The sequence below is a fragment of the Bos indicus genome, chromosome X (assembly GCF_029378745.1).
Source record: "Bos indicus isolate NIAB-ARS_2022 breed Sahiwal x Tharparkar chromosome X, NIAB-ARS_B.indTharparkar_mat_pri_1.0, whole genome shotgun sequence".
NCBI lineage: Eukaryota > Metazoa > Chordata > Mammalia > Artiodactyla > Bovidae > Bos > Bos indicus.
In genome coordinates, this window is record NC_091789.1 from 114,355,058 (window position 1) to 114,376,888 (window position 21,831).

The window sequence follows — 21,831 nt, forward strand, 5'->3', positions numbered from 1 at the left end:
TCCGAATTCAATTGTAATTAGCCTCCAATTAAAATAAAAAATAAAAATAAATAATTTTTTAAAAAGAAGCAAACATAAATAAATAAAAATAACCTAGGGCTACAAAAAAAAAAAAAACCAAAAAACGATACCTGCACCTCAATGTTCATCGCTGCATTATTTACAACAGCCAGGTCATGGAAGCAACCTGAATGTCCACTGAGAGTAATAGATAAGAATGTCCACTGAGAGTAATAGATAAAGACATGGTGCATATATACAGTGGAATATTACTCAGCTATTAAAAATAAGAGAGTGAGAGGGGCTTGGTTAAGGCCAGGAGGGTTTCATGGCTCTTGTAATGACCCACAAATCTGTGCAGTGAACATCTTGACAATGAAGCATCTGTTAATATTTGGCTGAATGAGCACCAGTTGTCAAGAAATGTTTCTTGGATTAAACAGGCACCTACTTCACCAAGCTCTGTGCACACCAGACACAGTTACTGTCAGACGCTCCGGCAGAGGCTAAGCCAGTGCCAAGCTTCCATCAGTGGAGGAAGGAGGGAGATAGAGGGTGTCACTAGACAGAGGGGAGCAGAGAGGGAACCAAGGTGAGGACTGTGTGGTTCCTGGATGTAGCCCTGGCTTCCTCCTCTGCACAGCACTCTACCCCCACAGGGTGCAGCAGGCCAGGCCAGGGCTCTCACAGCCAGAGGCCCAAGCATCCAGCAATCACATGAGAACCGGGCCTGGCCGCCCCTTGGGGGACCTGTCCAAGCAGCTGGGGAGGGAGACACAGGCAGCCATCTGTTAAGGGTGTGGCCTGTGCCAGGCTCTGTGTTAAGTCAGTTTATAGGCACATGGTAACTTCATCTCTGGGAAAACCCCAAGATGGAGGAACTCTGATTATCCCTGTTTTACAGATGAGGAAGCTGTCGCTCACAGGAAACAGACGGATGTCCAAGATAACACAGCCAAAGTGGTGAACTGGGATGGTGAACCCAGGTCCACTGACCCCACTGTTGAAGCCAGCTGGGCAGCCTCTGACCAGCCCTGTATGACAGGCCAGGAGCAGCAGAGGGGGGCCCTTTGCCATCTGGTGAACGTCCACAGAGAGTGTCACAGCACTGGCTAATAAGCCCTGTCTCAAGTCTCTTTTTTGGAATGAGATGGTAAAATAATACATGAACTCAACATGGCCATAATTTCTCTTATGTGTATTTCTTTATGGTTTCCCCATCACTCTTCACTCTTCATGTAAAAGTCCTGCCCCATTAAGTTCACACTGACTGCTCTGCCATCCTCTTCAATCACTCCTCTTGGCTTCACCTCCCACTTTTAGATGTTCCCCATCAGGAATAAAGCCTTAGGCTCCTCCCTCACGGTTTTCAGCCCCTCCCCCATTACCACCATCCTTCTGGGAATTCAAGAGGCCCTCTCCGCGCCAACCTCCCAACCTCCCTGGTCTGGACTTCTTCAGAGCCAGTGAGGAAGTCCTGCCCCGCAACCTCAGCCAGTGACTCCCCCCAGGACCACACATAATACTGTCACCATCGGAAACCGCTCCCAGATTTCAGGATTCCAGCATCCCTCCCTAACCACCCACTCCACCCCTCCATCCCTCATGAGAGGAACCCCCTGCCACCCCATGTCACCCAGACGCCTCAAGGACAAATGACAGAAAGCAAGCAGTTACAAGCACAGCCATGAACGCTTTAATAGCAGTGCTAAGGGCAGAAGACCAGGCCTCCCTCATCTATGGGCACTTTGGGGCGAGATGAAGCTACTGATGAGGTGTGGCTGGACTCAGGTGCCTGGGCATCCCTAATTCTCAGGAGCGGGTGGTGAAGCTGCGGGCTGAGAGAAGGCACCAGGCTGGAAAAGGCAGCGGAGATTCTCATTGTTGACCAGCGCCGTCTGCACGTGCTCCGGGCTGATGCGCACCCTGTGGTTGGTGCAGGCCTCCTTCCCCGCCAGGTCCAAGATGTTGGCTATCAGGTACTCAAGGATGCCAGTCAGGAACACGGGCGTCGCTGAGCTCAGGCGGTTGGCGAACTGACCTTCTCGCAGGAGGCGGTCCACGCGGCTCACAGGGAACTGCAGCTCGGCCCTGGTGGAACGGGAGAGGGAGCGTCTCCTACTGCGACGGCAGTTCCAGAGGTGTCTTCCCGGAGACATGGTGTCGGCTGGATGCTGCTTCTATCAGCTCAGACTGATGATACCGCTGGCTGGGGCCTCCTGAGATGCCAGTGTCTCTCTGCTGGCTGTGTCCCCCTGCTCAGGTCTCTTATTGCTCAGGGAGCTGCCTTTGTGACAGCTCAGGCTTTGTGATGTCATCAGTAGCCAATTGGCCCTGACCAGGGCTGGCCTAGAAATGGCTGATAGGAAATCTGGTCTCTCTGTTGAAAAGACCATCTCTTGAAGGGAAGTTTTAACTTTCTGTCAGACTACAACATTCTAGCTAAAAATGTGTTTCAATGGAAAACTAATCTATGTCTGTAAAACACAACTCTGGGTTATTTCATTCCAGTCTTACATCATCTTTGAGCCCTTTTACATCCTTTTGGAAGCCTGTAGGTCACTGATACAACCTTTGCTAAAGGCTCAATTTCCTTTTCATACAGCAATCAAACAATCTGGCCTTTATTAATGTATTTATCCTACTATTTCTGATCAATATTACTTTTCCATTCTTTGGTTTCTCTTGTCAACTAGTTATAACATCTGCCCATTTCCTTATGTGATAAATGCTTTAATACATGTTCCTATCTAGGTAAGTGTCAGGATTTTATACTTATTTGATAATTATCTTTGTTTTGGAAGACACACCCATATGTCCAATTGTTCCACCTATCATGGCCATGTGACTTCAATGACAGAGACGTAAACTACATGAAAATTTAAAGCCCAGACATGTCTTTTTCCTGGCTCTCCAATGTGAATTCAATATATCAGTAACACATCATTGACTCTTTTTGTAATTTTTGTTTTCCTCTCTACTGATTTAATGTATCTATTGTGTTTTTGGCTCCTTTACAGCTAATAAGCTATTTCCTGCTATTGATAGTCATGGTTGGTAATCTGGTTTTTAGTTTTCCTTGTATTTTTTTGTTAAGGTGAAGTCCATGTAACATAAAATTCACCATTTCAGCAATTTTAAGAGTAGTAATTCAGTGTTTTTGTTACAAATACATTCATGATGTTGTGAAAATATCTTCAAATTCCAGGATAGTTTCTTTAACCCCCAAAGAAATTCCAAACCCATTAAGCAGTAAGGCCTTATTCCTCAATCCCCACAAGCCCTGGCAAACACTCTACTTCCTGCCTCTATGGGTTGACCTATACTAGACATTTTATATAAATGGACTCATATAATATGGGGTAGTGTGTATCTTATTTCTTTCACGTAGCACATTTTCAAGGTTCATCCACGTTATAGCAGGTATCAGTACTTCATAAATTGTTATAGCTGAAAAACAGTCCATTTTATTTATTTATTTATATATATATATATATATATATATATATATATATATATATCTCGGAGAAGGCAATGGCACCCCACTCCAGTACTCTCACCTGGAAAATCCCACGGATGGAGGAGTCTGGTAGGCTGCAGTCCATGGAGTCACTAAGAGTCATACACGACTGAGTGACTTCACTTTCAATTTTCACTTTCATGCATTGGAGAAGGAAATGGCAACCCACTCCAGTGTTCTTGCCTGGAGAATCCCAGGGACAGCAGGGCCTGGTGGGCTGCCATCTATGGGGTCGCACAGAGTCGGACACGACTAAGACGCAACTTAGCAGCAGTAGCAGCAGCAGCATAGCATATATATATATGTGTGTGTCTGTGTGTACATGTGTGTGTATATGTATGAGTGTGTGTGTGTGTGTGTGTGTATTTATATATACATGGACTTCCCTGATAGCTCAGCTGGTAAAGAATCCACAGTGGGGGAGACCTGGGTTTGATCCCTGGGTTGGGAAGATCCCCGGAGGAGGACATGGCAACCCACTTCAGTATTCTTGCCTAGAGAATCCCCATGGTCAGAGGAGCCTGGCGGGCTGCAGTCCATGGGATTGCAAAGAGTTAGACATGATTGAGTCACTCATGATTGAGTGACTAGGCACAGCATATATATATATATATATATATATACACATATATATCATATTTTTTGTTTTTCCATTCACCAACTGATAGACATGTGAATTACTTTTGGCTATTAAAAATAATGCCACTATAAACATTTATGTAAAAGCTTTTCTGTTAACACATGGCTTCAATTTTTTTTTTTTAAATGCAGATTTTTAAGGTTTTCTTTCTTTAGTATTTTAAAATATTGAATTTGTTATAATACTCCTTCTGTTTTTTATTTGTTTTGGTTTTTTTTTGGCCACAAGGCATGTGGGATCTTAGCTTCCTGACCAGGGATCAAACCCATACCCCCTGTATTGGAAGGAGACGTCTTAACCACTGGACTGCCAGAGAAGTCCCTGGCTTCAATCTTCTTATGTATATACCTAAAAGTACAACTGTTTGGTCATGTGGTGAGACTTTTTACTTATGATCTGACCATTTGAAGCTCTCTCTAGATTGATGGTTTGTAGAGATCTAGTTCTCACTAGGTGAGAAACAACATAGAATCTGGTTCATCCATCTTTTTTGTCTATTTTTGAGCTCAAATTAATGAACAAGTTCATGTCCTCTGGGAGGCTGACTGTTTCTATGTTTATACTTGACCTATGGCTGAAATTGTAGAATTGAAGCTATAAGCTCTATTTCTCTCTGCCTGTATATCTGTGCCTATAATTCAGAAATGCTTTCACAAACTCTGTGTACATAAAGCTTTCCTACCTCTACATAGTATTAACATAGATTATAAATTATCTGAAATTAATGGGGCTCAGTTCTGATTGGCATATTTAAACACTTGCTTACATATATTGACTATTCCTAAAATTTCCTAAAATAAGGAAACTGAATTTCTGACCTTTTAAATACACTATTAAAAATATACAAAATAATATACATGTGAAAATAAAAATATATTGGAGAAGGAAATGGCAACCCACTCCAGTATTCTTGCCTGGAAAATCCCATGGACAGAGGAGCCTGGCGGGCTACCATCCAGGGGATTGCAAAGAGTCAGATACACTTCTGTAAGTCCTAAGGATTTGTGTTTACTTAAAATTGAGTTTATGAAATACTGTATTGTCCCTTTGCTTAACAGATAGCCTTGCTACTACCATTCACGTTTACATGGGTGCCTACTGGTGAATCCTTGAGGCTGGCTTCCCCTCTATCCATGTTCAACTCTGCCTTAGGTGGGACACTCTCTCCACTCCTGGCCCTCCTGGCAGATTCCTCCCTAGGCTGATGGACTGCACCTCCTGCCATGCCCTCCCTGAGGCCAGCTGCACCTTTCACACCTGCACTTCTCACCATATTTTCCTCTAGGACAGATGCAGACTCCACTGTCCACTTTCTTCCATGTCCTCCTTTAGGCAGAAGTATCCCCATCCTCTGCACTTACCTTCTTCAGGTTCACTTGCTCTCTGAATTCATGGAGTACCTGCTGGATCCTGCCCTACCATGATGCACTTAGAACCGAGCCCTCCCTTAGCTGCACCTTCCAGCCACGCACCTCCAGGTGCCCTGTCCCCTAAGTGGATGCCCACCCTCCCATGCTCCTCCTGCTGAGCCCTACCCTGGGCTGGCTGTAACCTCCACCCATGCCTCACCTAACAAGTATGACCAACAGTTGGCTGCAGCCTCCATCTGGGCACCTTCTGTCAGTCTGCCCCTCAACAGAATGCTGCCTCCATTCATGCACTTCCAGCCTATTCCTCCTCTAGACTGGCTGAAACCTCCATCTTTGCATCTCCTTCTGAATCTTCCTCTAGACTAGTTGAAATCAACTCTCCTGCTCTTCCGGCCACATCCTTCCTTACAATGGCTGCTTTCTGCACTGATGATGCTCCTCCTCCTTACTTCTCCTGCAGGCTGGACACAACCTCTCTGGCTGCATGTATTGTCAGTTTATCCTGTAGGAGGCGGCTCCACTGCTCACCCAGCTTCTGCTTCTCTTGGGATGGATGCTCCCTCTACCCCTGCACCTCCCGCCATTTCCTCATCTAGGCTGACTGTGCTCTTCAACTCGGAAGCACTCGCCATGGCCCCCTTGGGCTAGCGTAACCATCCACTGATGCACTTTCTGTCGAGTCTTCCTTTAACCTCCCTGCTCCCTCTTTTCATGCACCACCTGCTAAATCCTTGTCTAGGCTTGATTTTTCTCTCCGACCATGTACTTCCTGATGGCTTGAGCCTACGTCGGCTCCACCCTGTACCACATAACACATGCTACACATCCTCAGCCACACACACACTGTCATATCCTCCTCTCAGCTAGATGGTCACTCCAGCCACACACCTCCTGCCGGATTCTACCTTAGAATGGCTTCACCTCTGTCCAATTGTGTATGTTTTCCTATCCCTCCCCTAGGTGAGAAAGTCACTAAAACTCCATACCTTCTCTGTCCTCTATGAGTCTGGTGACACCCCTCACCCATGAGCCTCCTGCTCAGTCCTCACCAGGGTAAGTGAGTCTCATCCTAGACTGGATATTTTCTTTTTTTATTTTCAAGCAGAGGATAACTGCTTTTCAATGTTGTAACAGTTTCTGCAGTATAACAACTGTTAATCAGCCATAAGTATACAAACATCCCTTCCTGAGCCTCCCCAGACTGGATGCCTTCTTCATTTATGCATTTCTTAAAACGTCCTCCTGTCTGCTGTCCACTCCTCCTGCCCAAGCTCTTTCTGCCTAGTCCTTCCCCAGGCTGATTGAGTCCTCTAGACACGTAGGTCCTCTTTACATGGCTGTCTTCGATCCATATACTTTCTGCTGGGTCCTTCCTAGACTGGCTGCACCCAACTAATGTTGACTGTGTCCAACCCTAGGATGGATGCTCCCTGGACCCACGCACGTCTTGCTGACTCTTCCTAGAGGCTGTCTGCACCCTCCTCTCATTCGCTTTTTTAATGTCACCCCTTAGGCCAGCTGCTCCCTTCACCTATTTCCATGCTGTGTCATCTTCGCCAAACCTGGGTGACACTCTGATTCATGCATTTCCTGCTGGGTCCTCCTTATACTGGCTGCTCCTACTACCCATGACTTGGCAGCCAGATAGGCTGCCATACTCCCTGCACACTCTACCTTTGCAACTCCTGGGAAGACCTCCCCTACAGTAGATACTCTCTTCAGCCATGTGCTTCCTGCCATGTGCTTTCTTGGACTATGTGTTCCTTCCATCTATGCACTGCTGGTCTGTTCCTCCCCTAGACAGACTGCCCGCCTCTAGTGCAGGCACCACCTGACAATTCCCCTTCTAGATTGTGTGCACCAGCCACCATTTCACCTTCTGCTGACTCCTTCTTGCTGTGCCCTGTATCTACAAATCTCCTAAAGATTCCTACAGCCATGCACTTCCAGCCCAGTCCTCTGGCTGCACCCTCCATGCTTACAGATCTTTTTGATCCTTCCAATAATTTGCCTGAATCTTCCATGTATGGAGTGCCTGCTAGACTCTCACATGGAATGCTTGCTTCCTGCACACCTGCCTGCTAAGTCGCCTCAGTCGTGTCTGGCTCTTTGCAACACTATAGATCATAGCCCGCAAGGCTCCTCTGTCCATGGGATTCTCCAGGCAAGAATATTGGAGTGGATTGCTGTGCCCTCCTCCAGGGATCTTCCCCACCCAGGGATGGAACCCACATCTCTTATGTCTCCTGCATTCGCAGGCAGGTTCTTTCCCACTAGCACCACCTGGGAAGCCCTAGTGATAATGCCAATCCTATCTGAGGCTGAACACTACGCCTCTTCCCATGAACCTCTGCTCCATCCACTGCTTCATATGCTGTTGGTTCTTTAAAAGGACTCGAATACTCCCTCAAGCCTTCTTCTTCCTTCCCTGCCACCCTTAGGATGCATGCTCCCTCCACCCACTGCACCTCTTGACTAGTCTTTCCGAACTCTCCATACACGCACCTGCTGATGACTGCCCCACAAGCACTCATGGGCTTCCTGCTGGTTCTCATAGGCTCACTGCATGTTTCTCTCATGCACTGCCTACAGGCCTTCCTCCTAAGCTGGCTGAACCTTCCTATCCTATAACTATTGCCACTTCTTCCACTAGATTCTCCCTCAACCAATGATCCTACTTGATCCCACTTCATCCTACTATAAGCTAGGTGTTTTCTCAACCCATGTATTTTTTGCAATTTCCTTCCTTCTGCTGGATATTCCCTCTTCTCATGTACTTCCATGTATCTCGGCCTCTTGGAAGGCTGTCATCACCATCCATAGATCATCATCCAGTACCTCCCCTTGGGTGGTTGCAGTGTACATATCTGTGTACCCTGACATGCCCTATCCTAGGCTGGCTTCATCTCCACTCATGAACCTTTGGTCTTCCCGTTGGCTCTAGGCTCCCTCCACCCATTATCTGCCCACGTAGTCCTACCACGATCTCTATGTTCCCTCTTCCCTTGCATCTCTTGCAGAGACGTTAATCTGGATGCTTCCTCTTTCCATACACATCTTGGTGGATTTTTACCCAGGCTGGCTGCATCCTCCAGCCACACACATCCTACCTGATCCTCCAACAGCCTGGCTACACCTTTCAGCATGCATCTCTTGCTGGTATCCTATAAGCTAGCTTCATTCTATACCTACACCCTTCTATATGGCAGATGATCCTCCTTAGGCTGGCTGTACTGTGCACACAAACAACTACTGCGATGTGCTTGCCCTAGGCTGGCAGCAATGTACAATAATGGACCTTCTCCACATTCTTAGCCCAAGACTCATGCTTTCTCCACCCATGCAGATCTTACCATGCCCTCCTTTAAGGTGTCTGTAAACACCTTTAATGAACCCCCAAAACCTCTCCCAGACTGGATGCTTTCCACCTACACACTTACTGCCCGATCTCCTTTGGATGGTGTTCCCCCACCCCCACCAAGCATGAATGCTATCCGAGTCCCTCCCTAGGCATAAAGTTCATCTCATCCATGCTCCTTTTACCTACTCATCCTCCAGCCTGCCTTTACACATTGTGTCCTTCCAGATCTTTCACATAATCACCTCCATACAGAACTCATGCACCACTGGCCATGTCCTACACATTCTGGCTGCATCCTTGGATACACCTTCACCAGAATACTCTTCCAGCCTGCATCCTTTCTCCACCTATTCACCTCCATGTCCTCCCTAGCCTAGCTAAATGATTCAGTCATACATTTCTGGTGGCTCTCCCTGAACTAGATATAAACTTCCTGATTGACAGAGATCCCAGGTTCTCCACCAGGCTAGTTGCTCCCCTCTCCCATGAGCTACATTCTGGTCTACCACTTGGCTGGATAATGGTTCGCCCATAAACCACCTACCTGATCTGCCACAGGATTAATATTCCGTCCACCGCCCTCCTCCCGACCCTGCCGCCAAGATCTCACCTAGCCTGAATATTCCCTTTTCTCTGATCTTTCTGGTTTCTGACAGAGGCTGGCTGCATCCTCTAATGATGCATATGCAACCCAGTCTTACCACAGCCTGGCTACACTTATAACCCATGGATCTTCTGGGCTCATGTTCCCTACACTAGCCAAAACTTCATCCATGAATCTCCTACTAGAGGCATTCTACACCCACGGTCCACCTGCGATCTCTTTCTGTATTTTTGATGATCCATTCACTGTTCACTTCTTCCCGATCTTCCTCTAGGTTGGCTGCATTCTCCACAAATGTGTCTCGTCCCAAATCCTCCCCTAGATGGGATGCCTTCATGCATACGTATTCTTCCTTATCCTCCTCCAAGTTTGTAATTCCTTCCAATAAGGTACCTCCTCTATCATTTTCCCCTAGCCTAGAGTCTCCCTTCATCCATGCACTTTCCACCAGATATTCTGCTTGAATGGCTGTCCCCACTGTTGATCAATGCTCTCCCTAGGCACTGTGTCTGTGTTAGTCACTCAGTCATGTCCAACTCTTTGTGACCCCATGGACTGTAGCCCAGCAGGCTCCTCTGCCCATGGAATTCTCCAGGCAAGAATACTGGAGTGGGTTGCCATTCCCTTCTCCAGGAGATCTTCCTGACCCAGGGATCAAACCCAGGTCCCCTGCATTGCAGGCAGATTCTTTACTGTCTGAGCTATAAGGGAAACCCTTAAAGCTTCCCCAGGCATGAAGCTCCCTAAAACTATGTACTTCCTGCCTGGTGGTCTACTAGGCTAGCTTAACTGTGAACCCAACATCTTGCCAAGTCCTCCACAATGCTGGCTGCATTCTATACCAATGCACCTCCTACCCTGTCCTTCCCTTTACAGTTTGTACTCTGAACGTCCTCCAGAATACTTTCCTAGCCTAGTGTTCCTTCCACTCCAGCAGCTCTTGTCATGTCCTCTAGGTTTCCTGCACCCTCTATACATATACCTCCTGTGAGGCCTTACCTAGGATGGATGCACCCTTCATCCAGCTACTTCGTGTTGGAACTCTCTTAAGCTGACTGCACCAATAATTTATGCATTTCAGCTGAATCCTCCTTTAGGCTGAATACCTCCCCCATCCATGTATTTCCTGTCAGAACATACACTAGGCTGCCTGCAGTCTCTATCTATGCACATTCTGCAGTCTAGCCCTAGACTTTCTTCACCGATACACCTATTGTCATACTCCAACCACCCCAGCTGAATCTCCATCCAGGCATGTCCTGCCAGGTAGGTCCTCAGTCTCTTGGGGATGCTACAACAAAATACCACAGACTTGAGTAGCCTTTGAACAACAGGCATGTTTTGCCCACAGTTCTGGAGGCTGAAAGTTTAATAGCACAGCACGGGGATGGTCAAGTGAGGGCCTTCTCCTAGGTCCCAGGCTCCTCATGGTATATTCACGTGGCCAAAGGGCAAAGGGTGTCTCTGGAGCCTCTTTTGTAAGGCAATAAATTACACTCATGAGGCTCCACCCCTCAGGGCTTGAACATCTCCTGAAACGGACTTCCCTGGTGATCCAGTGGTTAAGAATCCACCTTCCAATGCATGGGATGCAGGTCAGGGGAACTAAGATCCCCCAAGCTGCGGGGTAACTAAGCCTGGGCACCAGAACTACTGAATACCACATACTGCAACAAAGATCCCACGTGCTACAATGAAGATCTGATGCAGCCAAATAAGTATTTTAAAAACACACACACACACATAAAACACCTCCTAACAGTCCCACTCACTAATGCCACCACATCAGGCATTAGGATATGAATTTTCAAGGACAAAGACCTTCAGACTGTAACATCCTCCCCTAGTGTCGTGCACTCTACAGCCAGGTGCCTCCTGCTGGTTCCTCTCTGAGGTAGGGTAGTCCCTCGTCAAAGGTCTCTATCGATGTTTATTCTACAGTCTTACATACTCCCTCCTCCATCAATGTTCTCCTGTTTGGACATATCCGCAGCTGGGTACATCAACCATGCACCTTCTTCCATATCCTATGAATAAGTTGCTTGCGCACCCCTTTCTCACGTACTTCTGGCTGGGTCTTACCTTAATCTGGCTACAGACTGCACTGATTCATCTCCTGCTATGCCTTTTCCTAGGCTGCTGACACTCTACAGCACCTCCTCCCAGGTGATCCCAAGACAGGCTGCACCCTGCACCCACACACTTCCACCAGACGCTTCCCTATGATGGCTGCACCCTCCATTCATGTACTACCTGCCATGCCTCACCCTGGGCTGCATGCTCCCCTCACTCATGGACTTCCTATTGGAGGTGACATAAAGCCAGCTGTACCTTTTGCATGGCCTTCCCAGGTGGCTCAGAGGTAAAGAATTCACCTGCAATGCAGGAAATTTGGGTTCTATCCCTGGGTTGGGAAGATCCTCTGGAGTAGGTAATGGCAGCCCACTCCAGTATTCCTGCAAGGGAAATCCCATGGACAGAGGAGCCTGGGGGGCTATAGTTAATGGGGTCTCAAAGAGTCAAATACAACTCAGCAACTAAACAACAACAACCTTTCACATAGGCAGCTACTGCAAAGTGGTCCTCTAGGGCATATACTTCCTCCAACCCCTCATATCTTGTCAAGTCATACGCCCTCTGCCATATCTTACATAGATTGGAACTTTTACTTAGGCTAAGCGTACCATTTCCTCCCCTAGGCTGTCTGCATCTACTATCCATGCACCTGTGGCAGAGTCATCTCCTACTCTGGACACTCCCTATGCCAATTTGCTTCCTGCACGATTCTACCCAAGAATGCCTGCAACCTACATTCCTGCACGTCTTTCTGGTCTTCCCCTAAGTTGGAAGCTCCTTGAACATGCACTTTAGGCCAGTCTATTACCAAAGCTTGCAACCAAGCACCTCCCTCAAGGTCCCTCTGGACAAGGCTGATGAAATGTTGTCCCTAATATAAGTAAGTTTAGGCTGGTTTGACTACAAGAGCTGGGCCCTAAACTTTACATAAATTTCCCTCAAATTTGCTCCATCTCAGGCCCAAATCTCTGCTTCACAGGCCCAGAAATAAACATTTTCTATTTTTACAATGTCTGACACAGTTTATAAAGGCTCACGAACCACCCAAGGAGTTCTCAGCATGCTTTGCCTCTTTCCACAGCCGTGTCTCCCATGGTCTCTACATATAATAATTCTGCTTATTCATACCTTCAATGAGAGGTTTCTGTCTTGGATTTTGAGCATATTTTTTATTACAATACTTAATAAAATCTTTCCTTACTAATCTCTAGACTTACTTTTTTTTTTTCTTTTTTTACCTTGACAATATGGTGTTAGTCGCTCAGTTGTGTCCACCTCTTTGTGACTTCACAGACTGCAGCCCACCAGGCTCCTCTGTCCATGGGGTTCTCAAGGCAAGAATACTGGAGTAGGTAGCCATTCCCTTCTCAAGGGGATCTTTCTAACCCAGGGATCAAACCAGTCTCCAGCATTGCAGGCGGATTCTTAACCATCTTAACCATCTGAGCCACCAGGGTCAATTGGTGACATGACTCAAATGGAGTGGCGCTTGCAACCTTAGACCTACTGTTTTCAGCTAGTTAATAATGCTGGCCTCCAGGATTCTGTGCAACCTTTTTGTGACTGGAGTAATCAGGATTCCTGGTGGGGAGTCACAACTCCTTGTCCCTTCTTCCAGACATCTGTCTTTCTTAATACAGTAAGGACTTGACCTTAATTCCCCCAACTTTCAAACTTTTATGGTTTCTGTCTTCCATGTTTGTGTTACTGAGTGGGGGTAAATGACCTTGAATCTTTCATGGGAAATCACACTTTTAACAAAAGTTCGAATGATTTTTTTTTTAATTGGATAAATGTGACATGTAGCTTTGTGTAAATTTAAGGTTGTTATTTTGATACATTTATATATTATAATATGATTTCCACTGTAATGATACTTATCATATTATATACTTACAGTACAATATTATTGTCTGTGTTCAATGAACCATACATTAAATCTCTGTGGTTATCTTAGTACTCATTACAAATCTGTATCTTTATGCACCATCAATCTTATTCTCTGACTGGCCCCCCACCCTCCAGTAATTACCATTTCACTTTTTTTAAATGTTTGATTTTTTTTTTAGATTTTACATAAAAGTGGTATCTTACAGTACTTGTCTTTCTCTGGCTTATCTCAATTAACATAATGTGCTAAAGCTCCACTCCTGCCACTGATTTTTATAGGATTAATGTCCCTGAGGACTTCCCTGTAGCTCAAATGGTAAAGAATCTGCCTGCAATGCAGGAGACCAGGGTTGGATCCCTGGGTTGGGAAGTTCCTCTGGAGAAGGGAATGGCAATCCACTCCAGTCTTCTTGCCTGGAGAATTCCATGGACAGAGAAGTCTGGTGGGCTATATTTTGTGGGGTCTCAAAGAGTCGGACACGACTGAATGACCAACACACACACACACACACACACACACACTCCCTGAGCCTTCAGGGATGCTTAATCTAGACAACTGAACACACACACACACTCTCTGAGCCTTTAGGGGTGCTGAATCAAGACACCTGAACACACACACACACACACACAGCCCTCCCTCCCCACCCCCGGCCCATCCCGCATCTCTCTCTGGAAACCACATCTTGGGTTTATAAGACCAAGGTTTTAACACTGGCAGGTGTCAATTTTATTACCCTCGAACTCACCAATAACCCCCAGGTGCCTCTCATACAGGATACATGCTCCATATTTCAACTTTTAATTCCATCTAATTTCTCTAAAAAAGGCACACATTTGCTGACCAACAATGTAAGATTTGAACAGCCTCTTTGGCGATCTTGGGTTCTCTCCAAACCAGTTCAATTGCTAGGGGATCTGCTTTAAAACCTCACCCAAGCAATGTCCTGCTTATTTCATCTAGTATAAAGAGTTGGAAAAACCCATCTCCTATAAAATCTCTTCATAAGGAACTTCCCTGGTGGTCCTGTGGCTAAGACTCTGTGCTCCCAAAGCAGAGGGCCCAGGGTTCATTCCCTGGTCAGGGAACTAGAAGCCACATGCCACAACTAAGAGTCTGCATGCCACAACTAAGACCCAATGCAGTCAAATAAATAAATATTTTCAGAAATCTCTTCAGGATTTCCCTGGTGATCTAGTGGTTTGGTGGTGGTCCACCTGCCAATTCATGGGACATGGATTCAATCCCCAATCCAGGAAGATCCCACACAGTGGAGCAACTAAGCCTGTGCGCCACAACTACTGAAGCCTGTCCACTCTAGAGCCCACACTCCACAAGAGGAGCTGCCACAAATAAGAAGCCCACACAACGCAACTAGATAAAGCCTGTGAGTAGCAATGAAGATCCAGTGCAATCATAAATTAAATAATTTTTTAAAACTTCAGAAGCCATTATTTCCTTCAAAGACTATCTTCATTACACAAAGCCTCCTAAGACCTCTCTCTTCCCATCATACCCCTCTTTTCTCCTCGCCCTCTTTCTTAACCATTTTGATCTAAACTTAAATGCCCTTGAATCCTTTATTCTGTTGCCCTTCAAGTATTCAACCTCCTCCACCTCTGTCAGACCTTTCTCTTTCCTCTCTGTCTCCCAATTCCCTCCAGTCACTTGAGTATTAAGCTCCCCTTCTCCTACTGGGGGCTCTTTAGACACTCAAGGGCCACAAGATTAACCAACTGAGAAGGCAATTTTCAAACCCTAGTCTTGCTCTGATATTCATGGCATTGTTAAATATCTTCTGGATCAGTGGACAAACCACAAGGGATGTTCAACTCACTTCAGACTATTCCTCAGAACCTGCTCACCAAACCTCCTGACCTTTCCCAAGTGGTCAATCTCCTGGATCCAGGAGATGGAACCCTCTGGTTTGGCTAGATGAGTCACCAAAAATGAAGACATTCTTGTTGGGAGGCACAGTGCAAAATAGCCTTGAAGGAGAAGGTCCTTGGGGAAATGGTGAAGGGCCAGAAGTACCCAGGCATTGTGAACTGATAGCTGAAAAACATTTCCTGCCTTTGGCTACGCTCGGCGCCAAAATTTAGCGATTCAACATTAAAGATGTTGCTTGAGAAAATGGGTCATGGATAAACACATGGGTTATTAAGAATGCACTGTTCCTTGAAGTATCTTTTACTGATTATATCTTAGCCCTGTACATGCTCTGCTGGCTGTATGCTCTAAGCTCTTTGTTCCTCGCTCCTATAAAAAGGCTCGACTGCAGAAATAAAATTGTCAGTCCTTGCAGAAACTGTCCAAGTGTTGTTCTTTCAGGTTTGCCGTTTCCAAGTCCCGGAGAGAAAACTCCTACAGGTGGCGCCCTGAACAGGGACTTGATAGGAAGACTGAACAAAGCAGCAAGCCCTGCAGAAAGAGGTAAGCAGGATGGGACAACATAGCAGTAAGATTCCTTTCATTTCTATAATGCATCACTTTTTGAAACAAAATGGTGTTAATGTTTCAAGAGATCAGTTGAATGACTGCTATCATATTTTACTGGAACATAATCTGTGGTTCCCAGAGGAGGGGACGCTAGATCTAGACATATGGAAAAGGGTTAAGAATAATGTTTTGCGAGCATATTGGCAAGGAGTCCACATTCCCCCTCAATGGTGGGTTACATGGTCACTCATGTGGGCTGTCATAGAACAAATTGAAGGGCATAATGTTGATTTGGAAATGGAGACTGTTCAGTCTTTATATGAATATGGGCTTAAGGAACAAGATATGCAATGAGCTTTGAAATATAAGAATGTTATGTTCAATCAGACACAATCCTTAGAAAAACAGCTTGGAGACATATGTATACAGGATGTGTCAAAACTGAAACCACTTAGAGCGGAGGTCATTTCATTCAATGGACAGCCCAAGTCTGAGTTTTTCCTTCTGCTCCACCTGTAACAGCAGTTGCTAACTTTGCTTGTACTAACCATTTCACTCCTCCTCAGGAGATGCCTACTTGTGCTTTTGCTTTCCCAATACAGTTTGATCAGTCTGCCCAAGGCCAGAATGCTTGGGCTGGTCTAGATTTTGGTATGTTGTCCAGCTTTAAGAAAGCATGCACTCTGTATGGACCTACTTCTCCTTACTGTGTAGAATTCCTCAGAGGATGGGCTGATCATTGGATGCCATATGATTTTTTTCAAGTAGCAAAGATGGTTCTAAATCCTCAACAATTACTTCAGTGGCAAATGTGGGTTGGTGATGAGGCCCGACAAATGATGATTGGCCAGCAATCTCGTGGTAACCCTGCCAATTTAACCTATGATATACTCACTGGAACAGGAACCATGGCCGATATGACTGTGCAATTAGCTAATATTACCCCTCAGATGTTGCATTTCATTAGAGAAATTTCTTGCAGAGCATGGGTAAAGGTTGATAATGTTAACTCTGATGGTTCATTTGTCAAGATTACACAGGGACATGAGGAGGAATATGCCCAATTTATAGGGAAATTAAAGGATGCCATTGAGAAATCTATCAGAGATGAAACCTTACAAAATATTATTTTAAAGCAACTTGCCTTTGAAAATGCTAATGAGGAATGTCGATCCGTGCTTAGACCAATTCGAGAAACCAGTTCTCTTATGGAGTATTTGAAAGTTTGTAGAGATACTGGATCTATGTCCCATAGAGCAAAATTAGCAGCACTAGAAACTTTTAATGTGCAAAAGGCTGCCATTGCTAAATGTTTTAACTGCGGGAAGGCCGGCCATATGAAAAAACAATGCCATACTCCAATGCAGACAGCTAAAAATAATAATACTTCTAATAAAAAAAGGCCCCCCGGGAGTTTGCCCAAAATGTAAGAGGGGATTCTATTGGTTGAATGTCGTTCCAAATTCGATAAGGATGGAAATGCATTGACACCAGAGGCACAACAAAAACAACAGGGAAACTAATAAAGGGGCTATCCTCTAGCCCCACTACAAAAGGAGGACCCAACATTCTGACACTGCAAGCAGCTACATCTAAGAGTGCTTGCATTGATATACCTAGTCCTTATGATATGGAATTAATAGAATTATACAATCCTCATAAAATCTCCACTGGATATTATGGTCCGGTCCCATCTGGAACAGTTGGACTAATTTTGGGACATAACAACTATACAATGAAAGGTTTAATAATGTTGACTGGAGTTATGGATGGAGATTATGAAGGAGAGATACATGTCATGGTAAATGTCGTGAAATTAGGAAATGTGTATCTACAAAAAGGGGAATGCTTTGCACAATTATTACTTTTGCCATATGTCAAACCATTGAAGGCATCTGATAAAATTAGACAGGGAGGTTTTGGTAGCACTAATCTTACCACTGCACTATCTTATTAAAGGAGCATCAAAAACCTATGCTTACTCTAAAGATACAGGGAAAAAATTTCACAGGTATGTTGGATACAGAAGCCGACATTTCCATTATTAGAACTGAAGAATGGCCCCTTGAATGGGGTAAGATTATGGCTCCTTCCAGACTGTTAGGGGTGGGCAAGGCTGATGCTACACAAACTTTCATCAGTGCATCCTATTTACAGGCTTATGGTCCTGATCAAATTGTAGCTAACATCAAACTATGTATTACCAGTATCCCTATTAATTTGTGGGGAAGGGATTTTCTTGAACAAACGAAAGCCACGATCTCTCTAAATGAGCCTTTTTAATGGGGGCCATTGAGTTAACACCGCTGCCTCTCGATTGGGAATTTGATGCCCCAGTATGGACACCTCAATGGCCCCTGACTAAAGAAAAGTTGGCAGCTCTCACACAATTAGTAAATGAGCAATTACAGAAAAATCATACAGAGCCTTCATTTTCCCCATGGAATTCTCCCGTTTTTGTAATAAAAAAGAAATCAAGAAAATGGCGAATGTTGATAGATTTAAGAATTGTTAATAATACTATGAGTCCTATGGGGCCATTACAACCTGGATTGCCCTCCCCTTCCATGGTACCGAAAGGCTAGTCTGTAATTATTATTGATTTACAAGACTGCTTTTTTACTATACCTTTGCATCCTAAAGATAGAAAATGTTTTGCTTTTTTAGTTCCTTCTATAAATCACATGGCTCCTGTTAAAAGATTTCAATGGAAGGTTCTACCTCAGGGAATGATGAACTCTCCTACCATTTGCCAATATCTCATATCTGTTTTATTACAACCTGTTAGAGATAAATATCCTACTGCTTTCATAATTCATTATATGGATGATATACTACTCCCCATGGAATCTGAACTTTGTTTACAACAGTTATATGACGAAGTCACTAAATCTTCAAAATCATGGCCTGCTTGTTGCGCCAGATAAAATTCAATTGAAAGCACCCTTTAATTACTTGGGACATGTTATGGAAGAGTCTAAGATAAAACCTCAAAAAACTCAAATCTCTGTGCATTCTCTACGCACGTTAAATGATTTTCAAAAATTGACAGGAAATATTAATTAGCTTTGGCCATCTATTGGCTTTCCCACCTATGCATTACAAAATTTATTTAAAATTTTAGAGGGGCCTCCTGACCCTAATAGTCCTAGACAGCTAACAAAAGAAGTGAAAGAAGAATTAAAAATTGTTGAAAAACGCATTCAGCAATCCTTCTCAACTCAGCTGGACCATACCCAACCGATTTATTTATATATATTTCCTACCAAACATTCACCTACTGCAATTATAGCTCACAACAGCCCAACAGAATGGGTATATCTGCATACTAAACAATCAAAAAAATCACATCATACATTGAGAAAATAGGGCAACTAATTGTATCAAGACAGAGCCATGTACAAACCTTAACTGGATTTGATCCATATGCAATACATGTCCCCTTGACAAAAAAGGAACTACAAATTACCTTACAGTATAACATGACCATGCAAATAGCATTAAGTGATTTTCAGAATGTTATCTCATTCCATTTGCCAAAAAGAAAATTGTGGAACTTCCTATAATTTACTAAATTTATAGTAACTAATATCATTGCCTCCCAGCCTATTTCAAATGCACCTACCTATTTTATTGATGGCAACAAGAAAGGCATAACTGTGATTGTCAGCCCTAATATCAAAGAGAAACTACCTACTACCTATTCTTCAATACAAAGAGTTGAATTATACGCTTTATATGCTCTTTTGGCTCTTCAACCATTATCCTTCAATGTGTATACTGATTCCAAATACCTTGCTTCCCTTTTCCCTGATTTTGTTACCGCCTTTTTATACAACCTAGATGAAGAATTATATATTCTCTTTTCAAAGACTCAAGCCTTAATTTGATCACGTACAGAACCTTTCTTCATTGCACATGAGGGAAAATATGGAAGAGAAGATACACTTCTTATCCTATGAACCCTCAATTGTTATTATCTTTAACTCTTTATTCCTTAAATTTTTTAAATTTACTAAAAACAGTTCTGATACTCGTGCAGACAGACATTTTGCAGAGGAAAACAGTAAGAAACCGTTAGAAGCCAACACACCAATATGGTATAAACAGTTTAATCAATGGTTGCCAGGAATCTTATGACTCCTAGGCAGAGGTTACAGTCTTGTCGTTGCAGATGAAGAAGAAATCTGGGTTCCACTTCGCCATGTCCATTACCGAGAAGGACCCCGAGACTGGACTCCCCCGACAGGTGACACAGCTGACTCGAAGGGTCTCATCAATGACCATAGAGAAGCTGAAGAGAAAATGTCAACGTCTGAACCCCTACCATAGGACCTGAGGAATGGCATGTGTGGAAGATTTCTGCTGCATTGGAGCACTTTGCCAATGTGTATGGGACTGCAAAAGCCTTAAAACCTCAAAACTATACCTTTTATACAATAGTACAGGTTATATCCAATCTTGTGTGCACTTCCGGTACATATTTATTGTAGATAACTTTGATGTAGATCTTTCTGCTAAGATTGTTAACTGTATAGCATATGCCTTGTATACATGTTTAAACCATACTATTTCATATTATGTCAACATTGCAATAGTCAAGCAAAGATCTGATTTGTGGCTTCCTGTTAACCTAACAGAACCATGGACCGACTCTGTATTTCTCTCAGTTTTGCTCAAAAATAGCTTAAAGAGGTCAAAGCGCATAATAGGATGGATTATTCCTGGCATTCTTAGTCTAATATCTATTGTTACAGTAGGAACCCTATCTGGTATGGCACTACACAATTCTATACAGATGTCTCTACTCAAAACTCCATGCCTCCTACGATGGAGTCCAACTAGCAGCTGTCGTGCTTAAACTAAAAACAAAAGGAGGATATGTTGGGAGGCACAGTGCAAAATAGCCTTGAAGGAGAAGGTCCATGGGAAAATGGCGAAGGGCCAGAAGTACCAGGCATTATGTACTGATAGCTGAAAAACATTTCCTGCCTTTGGCTACGCTCAGTGCCAAAATTTAGCGATTCAACATTAAAGATGTTGCTTGAGAAAATGGGTCATGGATAAACACATGGGTCATTAAGAATGCACTGTTCCTTGAAGTATCTTTTACTGATTATATCTTAGCCCTGTACATGCTCTGCTGGCCGTATGCTCTAAGCTCTTTGTTCCTCGCTCCTATAAAAAGGCTCGACTGCAGAAAAAAAAATTGTCAGTCCTTGCAGAAACTGTACAAGTGTTGTTCTTTCAGGTTTGCCATTTCCAAGTCCCAAAGAGAAAACTCCTACAATTCTGATGGATCAATATAGTATTATACCTTTCCACAAATCCATTAAAAATGGTGACAAGCTTCCTTTGTCTATCACATTGGCTTTTACTTTCAAAATTGATTGGTCACAAATACAAGAATGCAGACAATGGCACAAATCTGTTTCTAACTTTCAACCTAGGTTAACAATTTTGGAAGGACGGTTTTCAGTCTCTTCCTAAGTGATCATACAATTCCAGCTTTAGTCACCAGTCTTCTTAATAGACTAAAGTCCCTAATAGAGAAACCACACAAGCATAACATAAACTGGCAGGCAGATCTCCTCTCTGGATTCAGGCTCTGGCTCGACATCATGAGGATGTCATGCTTGAAAAATCTGAACCCACAGAACATAAGCTCCTGGTTCATCAACTTAGACAATTACAAAGAAAGGGATCTAATATATATGGCCTAATTCCTTTTGGAAACCCTCTGTTGACAAAGATATTTGAAAATATTTTAAAGAAAATAATCACTAAATCAGGAACTGTCCAGTTTAAAGCAAAAAAAAACAAGACACTAGATCTTTTCCCCAGTGATATCCTTCTGAAGGATTAAGCCCCCTTTGTCCATGAACACTCTCAAACATTGAGAAATCATAATATGTTAATGGATCTTCAAT

The 21,831-nt window shown here is 44.0% G+C and overlaps 1 protein-coding gene across 1 annotated transcript; it reads right to left on the reverse strand.

Moving 5' to 3' along the window:
• Positions 1–1,694: 1,694 nt before the first annotated feature.
• Positions 1,695–2,288, reverse strand: LOC139181078 (histone H2A-Bbd type 1-like). Its single transcript, XM_070783831.1, has one exon. It carries the CDS (start codon positions 2,157–2,159, stop codon positions 1,806–1,808), a length of 354 nt encoding a protein of 117 aa, XP_070639932.1. The 5' UTR covers positions 2,160–2,288; the 3' UTR covers positions 1,695–1,805.
• Positions 2,289–21,831: the final 19,543 nt, after the last annotated feature.